At 36.5% G+C, this 15,000-nt stretch overlaps 1 protein-coding gene, 2 long non-coding RNA genes and 1 other non-coding gene across 7 annotated transcripts in view; 2 read left to right on the top strand and 2 right to left on the bottom strand.

Moving 5' to 3' along the window:
• Positions 1–5,688, top strand: part of LOC138045515 (proline dehydrogenase 1, mitochondrial-like) — an 18,796-nt gene extending 13,108 nt beyond the window's left edge. Inside the window, exons 7-11 of the mRNA XM_068892051.1 lie at positions 882–974; positions 1,919–2,065; positions 3,254–3,525; positions 4,375–4,463; positions 5,239–5,688. Of these exons, the coding sequence (XP_068748152.1) occupies positions 882–974; positions 1,919–2,065; positions 3,254–3,525; positions 4,375–4,463; positions 5,239–5,432 (795 nt within the window). The 3' untranslated portion in view covers positions 5,433–5,688. The remainder of the gene's footprint in view (positions 1–881; positions 975–1,918; positions 2,066–3,253; positions 3,526–4,374; positions 4,464–5,238) is intronic.
• A 245-nt stretch (positions 5,689–5,933) lies between these two features.
• Positions 5,934–7,536, top strand: LOC138045517 (uncharacterized). Its single transcript, XR_011131603.1, has 2 exons — positions 5,934–6,644; positions 7,207–7,536. It is a non-coding gene; the product is annotated as an uncharacterized lncRNA (long non-coding RNA).
• Positions 7,537–8,218: 682 nt separating this feature from the next.
• LOC138045516 (uncharacterized) overlaps positions 8,219–15,000 on the bottom strand; it is a 17,078-nt gene continuing 10,296 nt past the window's right edge. The window contains exons 5-11 of one of the 4 annotated variants that reach the window (XR_011131600.1): positions 14,560–14,643; positions 14,248–14,314; positions 13,073–13,186; positions 12,501–12,552; positions 10,525–10,575; positions 8,430–9,386; positions 8,219–8,323 (exon numbers count right to left, since the gene is read on the bottom strand). This is a non-coding gene — a long non-coding RNA (uncharacterized lncRNA). Of the gene's footprint in view, positions 8,324–8,429; positions 9,387–10,520; positions 10,576–12,500; positions 12,553–13,072; positions 13,187–14,247; positions 14,315–14,559; positions 14,644–15,000 lie in introns of those variants that run through there. The other 3 variants (XR_011131599.1, XR_011131601.1, XR_011131602.1) reach the window with 3 other exon arrangements.
• Positions 10,921–10,997, bottom strand: LOC138047924 (small nucleolar RNA SNORD36). The gene has a single exon (XR_011132171.1). It is a non-coding gene; the product is annotated as a small nucleolar RNA SNORD36 (small nucleolar RNA).

Genomic DNA, 15,000 nt, shown 5'->3' with positions numbered 1-15,000 from the left:
TTTATAGTTGTACCACACATGATTCGTGTCTGTGTATCAAGAAGGACACCATTAGACATAATTTTACATTTTTATCTTTCTTGAAGAAGGCAACAGTAGCAGCCGAAACATCAGACTGGAACAATGTATTTATAAAAATGCTAAAAAAGGGGGGCTTACATTGTAAAACTGATCTAAACTTTAAAAGGTTTCCCAAATTTTCGAACTGTATGTGCCGCTGTTAAGATCTCTTGGGAGCCAAAATAAGAAGCAGTGATTTTTGAATTTTAGATTCATTGTCCCCCGAAGAAGAACCAGAGATACATGTACATGTACGGTTCGAAAATTTGGGAAACCTTTTTAAGTTTAGCTCAGTTTTAAGCCCCCTTTTTTAGCATTTTTATAAAATTATAAACACTGATCGCTAAAAGAGCAAAATATATTTTTAGCCAGTGTCAACTTTTGAAAATCCTTTATACCAATTTTAAAGAAATTGTTACAATTTTATAATGAGAATGTATTATAATTATTAGTGTAATTTAGCAATAATTATTACTGTGAAGGGACTAAAGTGGGTGAAACGAGTGCACAGCAACCTGAATTTCAAACACATCTCAGATATTTTTGGTTTTTCACCATGATTATAATGCAATGTTGTGCATTTGACCAGATTGCACATGGAAGGCAGCAACCAATTAAGATTATTGCTTTATTCCTTTAATTGTCAAATAAACATAATCTGTGTGCACACAGCAATTTCACATCTTTGCGCTATACTCGTTAAATATAGGAATTTTAGGATCTCTTTGTCTGTATGCCCTTTCCCCTTGTTGTTCATCGAGTGTGACTTGTGACAATTTTGAACTCAACATAATAATTTTATTACAATCATTGAATTTTAGGAAAAGACAGGAAAGCCTCTCATCTCAGTTCTAAAAGATGAAGAACTTTACCAAATGAAAAACATGTCAGAAAGACTCTCAACACTTGCCCAGGTATGTCTGTGCATTGACTACCTGCATTGCTAGGCTATTTGTCAAAGAAAGAGGGACTGTTTTAATTTAATAAGGGTGACCACGGCATTTCAAAAATGATGTTATAACTTTGTACAACTGTGAGATTGATGTAAACTATTTGGATCTTATTGTACACTTATCATTAGACAAGCTTTCCCGTGAGTCCTTAACTAGATTGGTAGTATTTTTGGTTTTAAAAGTAAACATTTTTTGATGTATACTCCAGTTGTCATGGACACCTTCCTTTTGGTCATTTCATGACTATGTACTGGTACAGATGTACATGTACTTGTTTGCAGAGGATGGCAGCAAATAAAAACAAATGACAAGAGTGGTTGCTGTCTAGATGGATAGATAGATAGAACATTTATTTACCCACAGAAATTTCATCAGCCGAGGATGCTAAATACCATAATTAAAAGTAATTGATTATAAGATAACAATGTAAAACCTGCTTTCTATGAGAACCCTACTAACATGATTATTTCTTCTTGTTTAACCAATGATAATTATTCTTTGTTAGGTATGATTTAGTAACTTTCTACTACGATACTAAATTAGGAGAAATTTTTGATCTGGTTGGCAAATTGAAAGCTTGCTGGGGAGGACACATTGGGTATTACCGTATTAGACCTTTTTAGTTTGTAATGTTTTGTGTTCCCAATCCAGACCTCGTGATTATCTCGAGAGAATTTTGCTTTTTTTTTAAATTTACACAAACATAATTATGTATGTGCTTCGAAGACATTTAAAAGAAACTGTTTTCTAGAGTAACATCACGTGGTCTGAAATGGGAAAACAAAATGTACAAAGCTAAAAAGGCTATTCAGGCACAATTTATAACGAATTGCTGTGCATTATTGACATTGGTTAAGTTGATCTATGCAGTGTGAAGTCTCATTGTGTTGTGTTCATATCAAAAGCATGCTGTGAAAAGAGGAGTGAGGCTAATGGTGGATGCAGAACAGTCATATTTTCAACCAGCCATCCGGCACTTAACTCTAGATCTCATGAGACAGTTCAATAAGGACGTACCACTTGTTCTCAACACATACCAGTGCTATTTGAAGGTACAATTCACAAGTTTTATTAATACCAAAGTTTTGAAGCAACTCGAATGCCCCTTCAAGGCTGCTGCCCAAGAAAATTTTCCAGAAGCCCTTTGGGATCCCAAAATTACAAAATTGTAACATTTTGAAGCCCAAGTCATTTTTTCAACAGCACAGAATAATAATTAATTAATTAACCCAGCACTCTTCAGAATATGGCAGAATAGTAAAAGTAAAAGAGTACTTCAGAAAGTAATTTAACCACAGTCTAAGTGGTTTTAAACAGTCATGTTTTAAGAAGCTGTTATGGAATTGTTCAAAATTTTTCATTTCTGGAAGAAAGTTGTCTGATATCAATAATGATAATTTTACATAATATACTTTTAAATTGTACATAAGCTTTTAAATTTTAATATTTTAATTTTGTATTGTATTTTTTGTTTATAATTTTAAGTTTATATACATGTACATAAATTACGTAGGTTTCCCCTTTAATTTTAAAGAACTTAAAAATACCTAAAATATTAGGTGTGTGTAGCCAGGCATGCTAAAACTTTTTAGTAAAAAGGAATTAAAAAGTTGACACTGGCTTGTTCCGGACGTTTTGGCTACTACTGTTGCCTTCTTCAACAAAGATAAAAATGCAAAACAGTGTCCTACTTAATATAATTATGTACATGATGTGTGATACAACTAAATCACATTGCGAAGGAATTTTTAGAGTTATTGTGTATACTCTAGGGACTTGTTACACTTTGAAAGATTCCTTCTAAGGCAGCAGCCTTGAAGAGGCATTCGAGTTACTTCAAAACTTGGTCACATCAGCTTATGCTGCCTATTTTAACCTTCATATCAAGTAAACTAACCATGCATGCATGCATGCATGATGCATTAGTGGCACTCACAAATTTTACTTTGCCGAACACCTGATGATTCTGCGTGTAAATAAAGAGCCCCTTCAGGGGAAGGGTGAAATCTTCAATTTTGGCTGCTGGAAAACTCCTATTGCCATAATATCTACTAGGCTAGAAGTTGCATTTGCCAGAATGACACCAAACCCTTTCATGCCCAAAAGTGACACATAAATTTTACTCTGTCCAACACCAGATGATTTTACTCATCAATGGGGAACCCCCGTGGAGTGAAAGGGTATATAACAACATCCAGGTTTACTCACAAACTGTCCCCATCAATACTTCTACCCTTTAGGACACCTACTGTAAAATACAGACAGACATGGAACTGGCTCGACGGGAAGGTTACATGTTTGGTGCAAAGCTGGTAAGAGGAGCTTACATGGAACAGGAAAGGCTTAGAGCAAAAACTTTAGGCTACGAAGACCCCATTCACCAAAGCTACAAGGCAACAAGCAGGTGCTTTGATGAAGTCACAAATGCTGTGCTGGAGGAAACCAAAAGAGGAAATGCCAATGTTTTGGTTGCAACTCACAACGAGAACTCAATAGTAGTGGCCGTTAAGAGGTATGGACATTTTCGTGGGAAATCTGGATTTCTATAAAGGTGGATTTCATGGTGCATTTGCATGTGTACTGCGCAAAATCCTTTCCGCCATGGATTTCAGATTATCAGAAGATCAGAATCTTGAACTTGAAATCCATATTTCCCTCTGTGCAAAATCCTTTCGGCCATGGATTTCAGATTATTGGAAGATCAGAATCTTGAACTTGAAATCTATATTTCCCATTCAACATCTGCCACAAGACTGTTACAATTTTTGTCTTATTCATAATTATAGCAACTTCTAGCACTGAAAATACCAGTTAAACCGGTTTTACCACCTTTTTCATTAATATCCTATGGAACATCAAACTACTGTTTGGCTTCTGTCAGTCAATTTGAAAAGAGGAGTGTCAACTCTTTACACTGCAAGAACCAAAGATGATGATCAGTCAATATCATTGTAATCTTATGAGAACATTCAAAAAGGTCGTGCTCTCAGTAATAAGCATCACACTTTCAATTAGTTTTGTCAAATGGTCTTTTTTAATAGTTAGAGAGTACATGTAATGTCTTACCAATTGTCACAGTGGTATTCAGTGAACTGGGCTATCGTAGCATCGTTCACCACAGTATTAGCTCAATTTTACGTACCCTTGAAAGTTTGATCAACAGAAACCAATTGAAAACACAGTTTGGTGGTTTGCAGTTGAAGCCAAGATACCACAGAGTTAGGAAAAAGAGAGGGGTGGTAACAGGCTCACCACTTGCTGCCAGCTGTCACTAGCTATAGAGAAGATGCCACTACTGGCATTTGACATGGTTTATTACAATGTCACTCAGCCCTTCCATGCTTAAATTTTATTATTGTAGGATGCATGAATTAGGAATTTCACCTGAGGAAAAGAGGGTCTTCTTTGGACAACTTTTAGGAATGTCTGATCCAATCTCATTTACACTCGGTAAGTTCAGAACGTATATCGTTTTAAGAGATGATGTTCACAAATTTGGGTCATCCTCGGTGTAAAAACCTTACACCTGACGTCTCACCATCTATTGTTTGATGTATTGATCAAGATTGATGGACCACTAGATCAGTGGACCTGACGGGTTAGGGTTAGTTGTCTTGCACCTCTGAGTTCTACTGATCATTTACTGACGTCACACTACCTATTGTCCGATGTATTGATCAAGATTGATGGACCACTAGATCAATTGATGAGTAGATCAGTGGACCTGACGGGTTAGGGTTAGTTGTCTTACGCCTCTGACTTCTACTGATCATTTACTGACGTCACACTACCTATTGTCCGATGTATTGATCAAGATTGATGGACCACATCGATAGATCAGTAGATTCTACTGATCTATCGATGTACTCATCTATTGATCTACTGATCCATCAAACAATAGGTGGTGTGACGTCAGTTACGAGGTTTTAACACTGAGGATAAGCCAGAAATTTATCATCAGATTTGGGTGTTTTTGTGAGATTGATAAGACAGTCATGTTAGTACCAAAACAATGGAAAGTACTGTACCCCACGTTTTGCAGAATAATACAGTCAAATTCCAAAAGGACTTTTTTGCAATTGTTCTTTCCATCAACATGACCACCTTGACGTCAGGTACAATCAAAGAATAAAAAAATCCAGGCTTAAAACTTAAAGAAACTCTCCTGCAAACTTCATACATACAAATCACATTAAACCAAAAAAAAATTCTACTTTTGCCTCAGGTAAAGAGGGTTATGCTGTCTACAAGTATGTTCCCTTTGGGCCTGTAGAGGATGTATTACCCTACTTATCGCGGCGGGCAGTGGAAAACAAAGGTCTTCTCAAGGGAGTGCTGAAAGAGAGAAGACTTCTATGGAATGAGCTTAAAAGGAGATTTAGGGAAGGGGAGCTGAATTATGATCCAGCCAGAGCATAAATAATTTATAATTTTATTAGTTTTTTTGTTTAGCACACATTCTATGATGTCATATGTTTTTTTAAAGCTGGGTCAGTGGTAAAGTGTGATGTCATAACAACAGGTAGATCCCACCTTGGGCATGCAAGTGTCATCCTATTTCAAACAACTCTGTATAGGAAGCCACCAACTTATATGTTCGCATCTGCATGATTGTGCAACTTACAGGGAAATCTCTTGCCAGCAGAATACCCTTGAATCAGTTGTGATGATTTGGGTTATTTAATTTTTGTCAAGTGAACAAATGCAGTGGTATAGGCCCAGGGTTTCAGAGTCAATTTCTTTTGCACATTTTAAGGGAGAAGCTTGATTGGCAGTAATCATATCTCTAGTATTCAAGATATTGTTTTGTTGGTGTCGCATCCACTATTTGTTTTAATTCTTAGACCAAGTATTTACCATAAAAAAATTAATATAATTTTTATAATAAAACTTTTAGCTAAAATGGATGTAAGTACTTTTGGGATGCACAGTTGTTGTAAGTTGTATAAGCAAAATTAATGCATACATTGTGTTTGCAATTAATTTTAAGATAGAGAAATCAAATTCATGGACAGTTTAACAAAACTGTTCTCTAAGGAATCTGCCAAGTTTGTTCTCACTCATCAGTTTCATCTGCTACTTTTTGGCTGTGATGTTTAGTATACAAGGCCATTTGAGGAAATACTGAATGAAGTTCTGCTTGCAAGGATATTTCAAATTTCATTGTTATTGACTATAAAAAAAAAAAAAATTATTTTTCACCAAGGCTGCTATCTCCACAGGGTGTACTGTCCTTATCGTACTTGTCTTGCCGACCAAAATTGGACAGAAAGGGGAGTGAACTTCGCAGCTTCCTCGGTATGATGTGGTTCATAAGTGATGGCTGATAATACTGCTATGCATCCCCATCAATAACCCAATGGATTTTAATGTTTTTGTAAACATGAAGGTCTAATTACAATAATATTATTATCAGTCCAATCCTGGAAGCAAGAATAAGGTGTAAAACAGTAAAATAATGATAATATAAATGAGAAAAGTTGGTATACAGCGGTTTGGAACTTTTATTTTGAAAATTAATGGGTACATTAATTTTCGGGTGTTTACAATAGGTGCATAAAGTAATCAGGTTGCTTTTTTTTTAAACATTAATTTACTGACTTTAAGCATTCTGTATTGTTCACCTTTAAAGTGCACCTAACCCCAAAATATAATTGTAGCTTCAATAAATCTCCATACTGTGTGAAGTTAATTGGTGAAAGAATTTTTCGATTTGGGTGAATTCTCGATTTTCTACGTCTAGTAGAAGTTGACAGACATTTGGTTCAAGTCCGCGACCTGGGGCGAGTCGAGCTGTGACGTAGAAAGGAGAACCGCGTGAGAGTGCGTCGTTGTAGAATGGCAACTTATGAAGAGAAATACCTTCTTTTAAATTTCTCACGTTGTTGCAACCAGCAGCAATACATCTCTTCGGCATTTTCTGGACTACAACAGTGGACCATATGCGAACTATGTGAACTTTGTCAACACACTCGTTCTCCTTTCTACGTCATAGCAACTACTAGCCCCAATCCTCCCGTTACTCGGACTTGAACCAAGATGGCTGCCATTTAGGTGCGATTTTTCAAACTTTGAGGGGCCATAAAAGATACTAGATTTGAGCAAATCTAATAATTTTTTCACAAATGTACTATAAAAAATATGGTAAATCATTTACTCCAATTAAAATTTGGGGGGTTAGGTGCACTTTAAGGTTTTTTCTTTCAATAGGGATTTTTTTTTATACCTTGAGATTTGGGGCAAGTTCATACATTTAAGGAATTTAGTTAACAAGTTACCATATGAATAATAGTATACTGCATTAATTTTATCAAAGTCTGTTAAATTGTAACTTACAATGAACATATATGTTTTTGGATTAAGTTTCAATGTGACCTTGCTTTAGACCTGTAGATTTTGTCAAAAAATTGATGTTTCTTTGGAGAAATTTACAAAAATTAATATAATTATTTAATATTGTAGGGTTTGAGAAGTATAACATTGCTGGCAACAAAATGGAGGAATAAAATTTACTATTAACACATGCTTGACTATGTATCCTCATAAAAAATGAAATTACCTAAATCCCAGTAAAAGTTACACGTACACTAATTGTAGCAACTGGAGTATCCGAAAGCCGCGAACACTAGAAAATATTTATGAAATGTTATTGTGTTCAACTAAAAAGCCAATCACACATGCATGGGAAAACTAAACCACAACCACTAACAGTAATTTAATAGTTTGTTGTTTTATGTCACTTCTGATTGGTTGCTGCACAACAGGAAAATGTCAAACTCAAATCAAAGTGTTCATGTTTTTTGGATTCGAACAGTAAAGAGGACAAGGTTTTTTGACTGGATGTAGAGGTTGTTAACCCGTTGACTTCTTTTGCGGCATCAACACTTATGAGTGAACTCGTCTGGAGTTAGAGTAAAATCTACTCAAGTCTCGCTCCTAGTAGCACCGGCCACTCTGAGAGCTTGCTCAGAGGCTACACTCGCAGGAGACAATGGGTTAATTCTTTGAAAGGACGTAACCGTGAAATACTCCAAACGAAATTGTTAGCATAGGGGATTTTAATTCGAAATCTCAGAAATCTCAAATGCCTAATGGAACAGGACAGTGCTTATGGTTTGCACAAATCTTATGAGCCAGTTTGTGTTAACAATATCATTGTAGGTAGGAGCTTTTGGGTGGGAAATAACAAGAAACAAACAAGTTGATCAAATAAAATGGGTACATGTAATTAAATGAACCACTTAATAGATAATCCTTAACAAACCTCTACATGTAGGCATGCAAAATGAAGACAATCATTTTTCAAGTCGCTGTTCAAGTCTGTCAGAGTAACCTCTATTGCAAAAGTATTTCATTAAAATGCTTTTTCCCCATATTGAGAGTTGATTTAAATAATAATCAAACAAAAGTCTGTACCTGCATACACCAAAATTGGAAAAAATATTAATGCTGTGTTCATTTTAAGAAAAGGGACAACTAGGGGTTAAACTCAAACTATGGCAAAACATTCTTCACACCTGCTATCCATACAAAAAATTTCACGCCAACAGACACAAGAAAATGCCACCAGGATTACAATGCCAATGATGATGTCTATTAACAAGAAGCACATGACCTTGAAGCGTGCACCTTGCACCTCTTTTCCTTGGAACAAAGCTGGGGGTTTTAGGACACCAATTTTATGCCCAAATATGGAAAAAAATAAGATGCCTGCACAGGAAAATGCACCAGCTGTTACATCCAAATAAGGAACTTTTTTAAACTCAAAAAACCCAGCTCTGAACCAGAGTTAAACGCTTCAAGGTCTTGAGCTTCTGTATTAAATTAGTTAGTAGATTACAAGTACATGTATCATTAAGACCTAGAAAAAGAATAACTCACATTCACAAAAATCTCATAAATTTGAAGATTTTAATGAATTTAAAGCATATTCTCTGCAGTGAACAAATTCAGAACTATGACATGTTGACAAATTATAATTATTAGGTCACAGCTACATCTTGGTAAACTTTTAAGTCTTGTCTTTCATTACTTGCTATTAATTAGCTTGCACATTATATTTTACAGATATTGTAGAATAGTTGGTAAGCAAAATAATACTGGGTGGAGCATGGGGAGGACATCACATGATCACCCCATTTGGCTCTTTGATCAATCTCGCTGTCCGAGGCTTCTCGCCTTGACTTTCTTTTTAAGTTTTATTATTATTTAGTTTCTTGCAGTCGTCCATGCAAGTAGAGGGTGTTAGATCTGGACATGCCTTGTCTGCCCCCTCGTTTACAACCAATTATTTCTGTGTCTGTTGTCTTTTACTGAGCTTTAACCAATGATGCCTTAATTCTCTGCTTGTACTACTTCCCAATTTTCAGAGACCTAGATTTTAAACAAGAAAAGCAAAAAAAGAACACTGGCTCAGTGTAAGCCCACAAAATAATCAACCCCACTCAAAATGTGCTCGCAGTTGCTTTTGCCACCTTCAACAAAAGAAATTCTACCACTTCATGTTTATTAACACTAAATCGAAGGTTTATTCAGAGACTATGCTTTTTCAAAATTTAAACCAAAAAAATAGAGACCAATTTTCTCATCATGGTAAATCAATACCAGAATACTTGTGCAGACTTATGAATCAACTCATTACTCTGATTTTGTTCGTCAATGGGGTTGGGTTCAGGAAGCAAAATGTTTTTTTTACACTTTGGACTAGTTGATTGACTTATGGAACTTAGGATACCCTTGAAATAGCCAGTCCCTGTCTCTACCAAACTGTTCAGTTTCAGTGCAGTCAAGTGCAGAAACAGTTGATATCCATCAGATGGCCCCTGTGCTTGGTTTGTCATCATGTGCGACTTTCAGGACAGGGTATCAGTGCCCTGCCGCAGCTAAGCACATCATCATCTGGATATGACGATGCTGATATTATTTTTAGTTAACAAGGGTATCCAGGGTCTGTCAAACCAGTACACCGACTAAGCCAAGCATCTTTAGAGAATCAACTTTTTCCCAACGAAAGGATAATCCAACTCAAAGATTTTGCATATTACTTTCACGACTTTTGTACCCCATATCCTTTACAGCCTGTACCAAAAACAGCCAAAATGTCTTCTCCATCACTGTAGGCAATAAACCAACAGAAACTCAAATCCCAGGAGACAAATTTTTCCCTAGGAATTAACCACCACAGTGACTACTGCTCTCAATCCCAATCCAAGTGAAATTTGAAAAATTGAAAAATATTAACCCCATGGGATGCATATAAAGCTATGCCTTTGTAATTCTATTGAAGTGCTCATAAAGTGTTGCTGACATAAAATTTTGTAGGCACGAATTAATGGAAGTTGAGAGAATGACAACCCACACAGAGTTTTTGATATGTCGCCTAAGATGTTTTTGGCATACCTTTCATTATCAGATAATAATTATTATGTTTTTAGTATCACATTATCAAAAGTATATTTTTGAGGCATACCGGGAGAGTAACACAAACATACTGAAAGTAATATTAACCTACATGTACCAATCATGAGCTGCTACTTCACTGCTCCATTGAAACAAGATATAACTAGAAAGGATACAAGACACAATCATTAACAGTATGACAGGTGTTACTTTAAATTTGCAGTGGTTAAGACAGTGTTTTCTATGAAATGACATGCATGCAAGATGGAGGCCAGCACAGTTAACAATAGCTTACCAAAATTGTAAGCATCAGCAACATTGCTCAAACAAAATTATTACAAGTGCTGGTTGAGGAGTATACAAATCTCTGTATTATTTTTTTAGCACTGACCAAGCATCTGAAACTGGGCCAGACTGTCGGGGTTGGACTCAGGTGTGGAGACAAAAGACTCCACAATGTTGGTGCAATCTACATGTACAGTAAAACAAGGAGATTAATGACCATCATGTTGCTCAGTGTTAAAAAGCTCATTTTGTGGAGCCACACAGCAGAATTCAGCACACAGTTATTAATCATCATGGCAACAGGATTGGTTCTTGAAAATGGTCTTAATGAAGGAAAGGCACATACGTATGTACCGTAATAGTACGGTCTATCAGATGAGTTAAACGTAATGAGGATTGTGAATGATGCACAACATGAGTGGAAATAATTTAAGGGACAAGTGAGCCAAGGGTTGTCATTCAATTGATTTTTACAAACTGTCCTTTTCAGGCCTATGTCATGATTTGATTTTTCCAGGTTCAAAACTTTTTGAACCAGTTCAATTTCGATTTTCCTTTGTTTCAGATTATGATAATGCATAATTATTAAACAAAGAAATCAAAATTGAACTGGTTTGAAAATTTTTTTGAGCCAACCACAAATTGAATCACAACACCCAATTGGCATAAAGATACTTGGGTATATTATGCTGACTATGGTGCTTTCTCAGAAATAAAAACCATGCAAGATTATGCATCGTGAAATTCTTACACTTCTTCAAGATGTAAATAACCATGTAAATGAACAGATTTTCTCAAGCTTAAAGTGCCTATAGCCCCAAAAAATTTTTTTCGCCTAATTAAATCTTCTTATTGAGTTGGGAGAAATGCCGCAAAAATTTTTGAATTCGGTTGAAACCCGAATTTTTTATGAATTTTTAAAGTTGGCTTTGTCAAGAACACGACCGAGCATACAGGAGAATGGGACTAGTGACGTCATTCCAGGCCATTGCAAGCGTCGATTCAGTGGCTCTCCAGTTGTTTCTATTGGTCTTTTGACAAAAGAACTTTTAGTTGAGTCAACAAAATTTCGAATATTCAAACATACTCATAATGTCGTCCAGCGATGCTAGCTATGTCTCTAGCTCGGACTCGGAGGCCGCAGAAACGGAGGTCGAGTACGACTTAGAGGTCGAGGGTTCATCAAACTCGAGCGAACACAAAACCTCAGATGATGAACCAGGAGATGCCTATGCGAATGAGCCGATGGCAGACGAAGAATGGCTGGCTCAATATGAAGAAGAAAGAAAAACGGAGGAGGAACTTGAAAAGAAGCTTGAGCACACAGCCGAGTACTTCGTGGGCTCCCAATGAGCACGCTTAGATTTTACGAAATCTACCCACTTCTTTCGTCGTTTTCGTTTCTCGGGTTCATCCGCCCCTTCAAAAGGTATAGGATGGAGCGATATACCTTCTGTCTTACTTGGTTGGTTATTACAACCGAAAATAACGCATTTATCTGGCATTGTCCCGCTTCTTGACTTTCAAAAGCCTTCAAGAGCGAAACAAGGTAGTTCTTGCCAAGGAAGCGATCAATGGCCTGGAATGACGTCACGAATAACGTTGCACCCAGACTCTTTTCAATGACTCTGTGGCTCGGTCGTGTTTTTAAAATGCGCTATTTTTCAGATCTTTAAAAAATTATAAAAAATCACGGTTTTAACCAAATTCAAAAATGAGAAGATTTAATTAGGCGAAAAATTTTTTTGGGGGTTATAGGCACTTTAAAATAAATTATATTTTATTAATAATTATTCACATTACCTGTGAAGCTAGCCAAAAGGAGAGGGTCCCAGCCACACCATTCTCCTGTCACCTATACATTTAGTATAATGATAAAAAATACATTTGCCCCCAGAGCATCCCCTAAAGTCGTTTGAAACAATAGAAATCAAAATGGCCACCGTATCTGCAAAAAGGTCCATTCATAAAAAATGCAATTTTGTGATTCATTTTTTATCAGTTACAAGTCCCGCCAACTGCAACAAACAAAACATGAACAAACAATTCCTTGACTGCTGAATCTTGCAAAGGGATATTCAAATGTTTCATTTTACATTAAATTATTAAAAGCTGAAACAACAGCAGTAAGCTGACCTTAAATATTAATCCAAAACAATTTTTCCTCAGTTTTCCTGTGAAAAAGGCATGCTCAGACAATTAACTTTAAAAATGTCTTCAAAATTCAAATTCAGGTGAAGAAATTCATTTACCATCACAGCATGCCACAAAAAAAACAAGTCTTGCACATGGCCATCCTAATTGCTTTTTAGGAATTCCAGAAAAATTTTTATGCATGAACCATGCATTTTTATTCATGTGATGTATTACAGCACCTGTCAAGCATTGAGCATTATTGTTGCATCTCCGTTGTTCATACAGGACTGTTTTCTCATGGAAACACTGTTGTACTTCACAAAGACATTTCAGCCATTTAACTCCTCAATCTCCTGGAGACAGCAAAGTGTAACTTAATTTACATGAACTAGTTTAATATATTTTTGTATTAATTTAAGGAATTTCAACATGGGGTGCCTTTTGTAACCTCTTACTAACCGAGTCGAAGGGCCATACTGACTAAAGATTGGGGCAACACGAGGCCCATACAAAAACTACTGTATGTTTCAATGGCAATGGTTCGTGCTGCAAAATTGCAATCAAAAACCAGCCAATCGGTGCTTCATTTAACTTGAGAACCACTTGCCATATAATACTAGATTTTATTCTATCTAATGCCAGACAATAACTTTTACTCAGTGTGGCCCAGCTCAGTGGCAAAGGGGCCACCAATGAAACTACTGCAAAAAATGTAGGTTGTACTGCAGTGATGTAAATTTTGGTATCTTAATTTTAAAAACTGTGGGGCTTCACTGTCAGAGACTTAAAAGAGTGTCAATCATCCTTTATTGCCAACGATAGCACGTCATCTTTTTTGCAAAGTCTCATCATCCAGTGGGTATAACTTTTTAAGCCCGCCGCACAGCATGAGGAAAGAGCTGGGCAAACTGCCTCATGATGAAACTTTGCTCAGCTGTTTCCACTTGTGTGCAGGCAAATTGTGGTGAGAAATTTGCCTCGCGAGGCTGTGAGGATAAAAATCAAACAAGTTTTTTTAGCCTCGTGAGTGGTTCAAGATGGCATCAGAGGAAGAAATTCCGATGCCACTGAAGTCACATGAGAATGCCATGTAGTTTTATTGGATGCTTGATTGACCTAGCTCAGCTTGATTCTTACGATGGCCAAACAGTGAGGAATTTTCCCCGCAAGGCCAAAAAAATCAAACATGTTTGGTTTTATCCTCAATAAAATAGCCTTTGATTTTATCCTGCCATGCAGGGCAGTTTGCCCAGCTCTTTCCTAGCCTGCGTCGCAAGCCTTTCCGTGAGGTTTTACTCTCTTCATTTTTGCTCTTACCCCATTTCATGCTTGGTCAAAACATCAAATTTTGGTCTGCACCCCATGGAAATGCTTGCTACCCAGGCTAGCTCTTTCCCGTGTGTGGTGGACTTACATGTAAGGAATCAAGACACTTTGGTGACATGAAAGCAGCCTAAAGGGGCGCTATCACAGGCGTTTTCCTAAAAAATCACAGAAATATTGCTTAATGACCTTTTTTTCAAGTGTAAAATCCCTTTTAAATATGAAGAAACATCTTGCAGGAAAAGTGTTTATATGAAACTCCTGATGTCTCAATGACGAGGTGTAAGAAATAGGCTCAGAGCAGTATCACTCATTTCAACTATCAATTGAAGTAAATATTTAGTAGTCTACAGAGAGGCCAACATGGCTCCAGGTAGGTAGTGTAAAAAAGGTGCTTACTTACATGTTATCATCCCTTACTGAAAAACTGAAAAACATTGGAAGGAATGAACTATTGCCGTTTCTGAGCCTGATGTACACGTTACACCTACAAAGACAAATACCAATACATGATCTCAAAACGTGTTTTTTCAGATGGAACAATTTTATATACCAATTATGGGATCATTATGGAGCAACTCAAATGCACTGCTCAGAGTCTTTTGTATTCACAGCTGAGTGGGGGTATTAACCCAGCTCATTAAAATAATATTATAAATTATAGGCACTTAGAGTCAAACACAGAAGCATACTTCAGAATTATTATGACTTGGGAACTGTGTCATCGCAAGTCTTTAAGTGACCCACTCAGCTCTTAATTATAATTTTAGTTGCATAACTCTGTCTAATGCCAGTTGATTAATTTTACCCATCAATGTGAGGCAGTTCAGGGGTTCAAGAAATA

This window comes from Montipora capricornis, chromosome 4, assembly GCF_036669925.1.
Source record: "Montipora capricornis isolate CH-2021 chromosome 4, ASM3666992v2, whole genome shotgun sequence".
NCBI classification, from domain to species: domain Eukaryota; kingdom Metazoa; phylum Cnidaria; class Anthozoa; order Scleractinia; family Acroporidae; genus Montipora; species Montipora capricornis.
The sequence above is the reverse complement of the archived record's forward strand: the minus strand, read 5'-3'. Positions and strand labels throughout refer to the sequence as shown.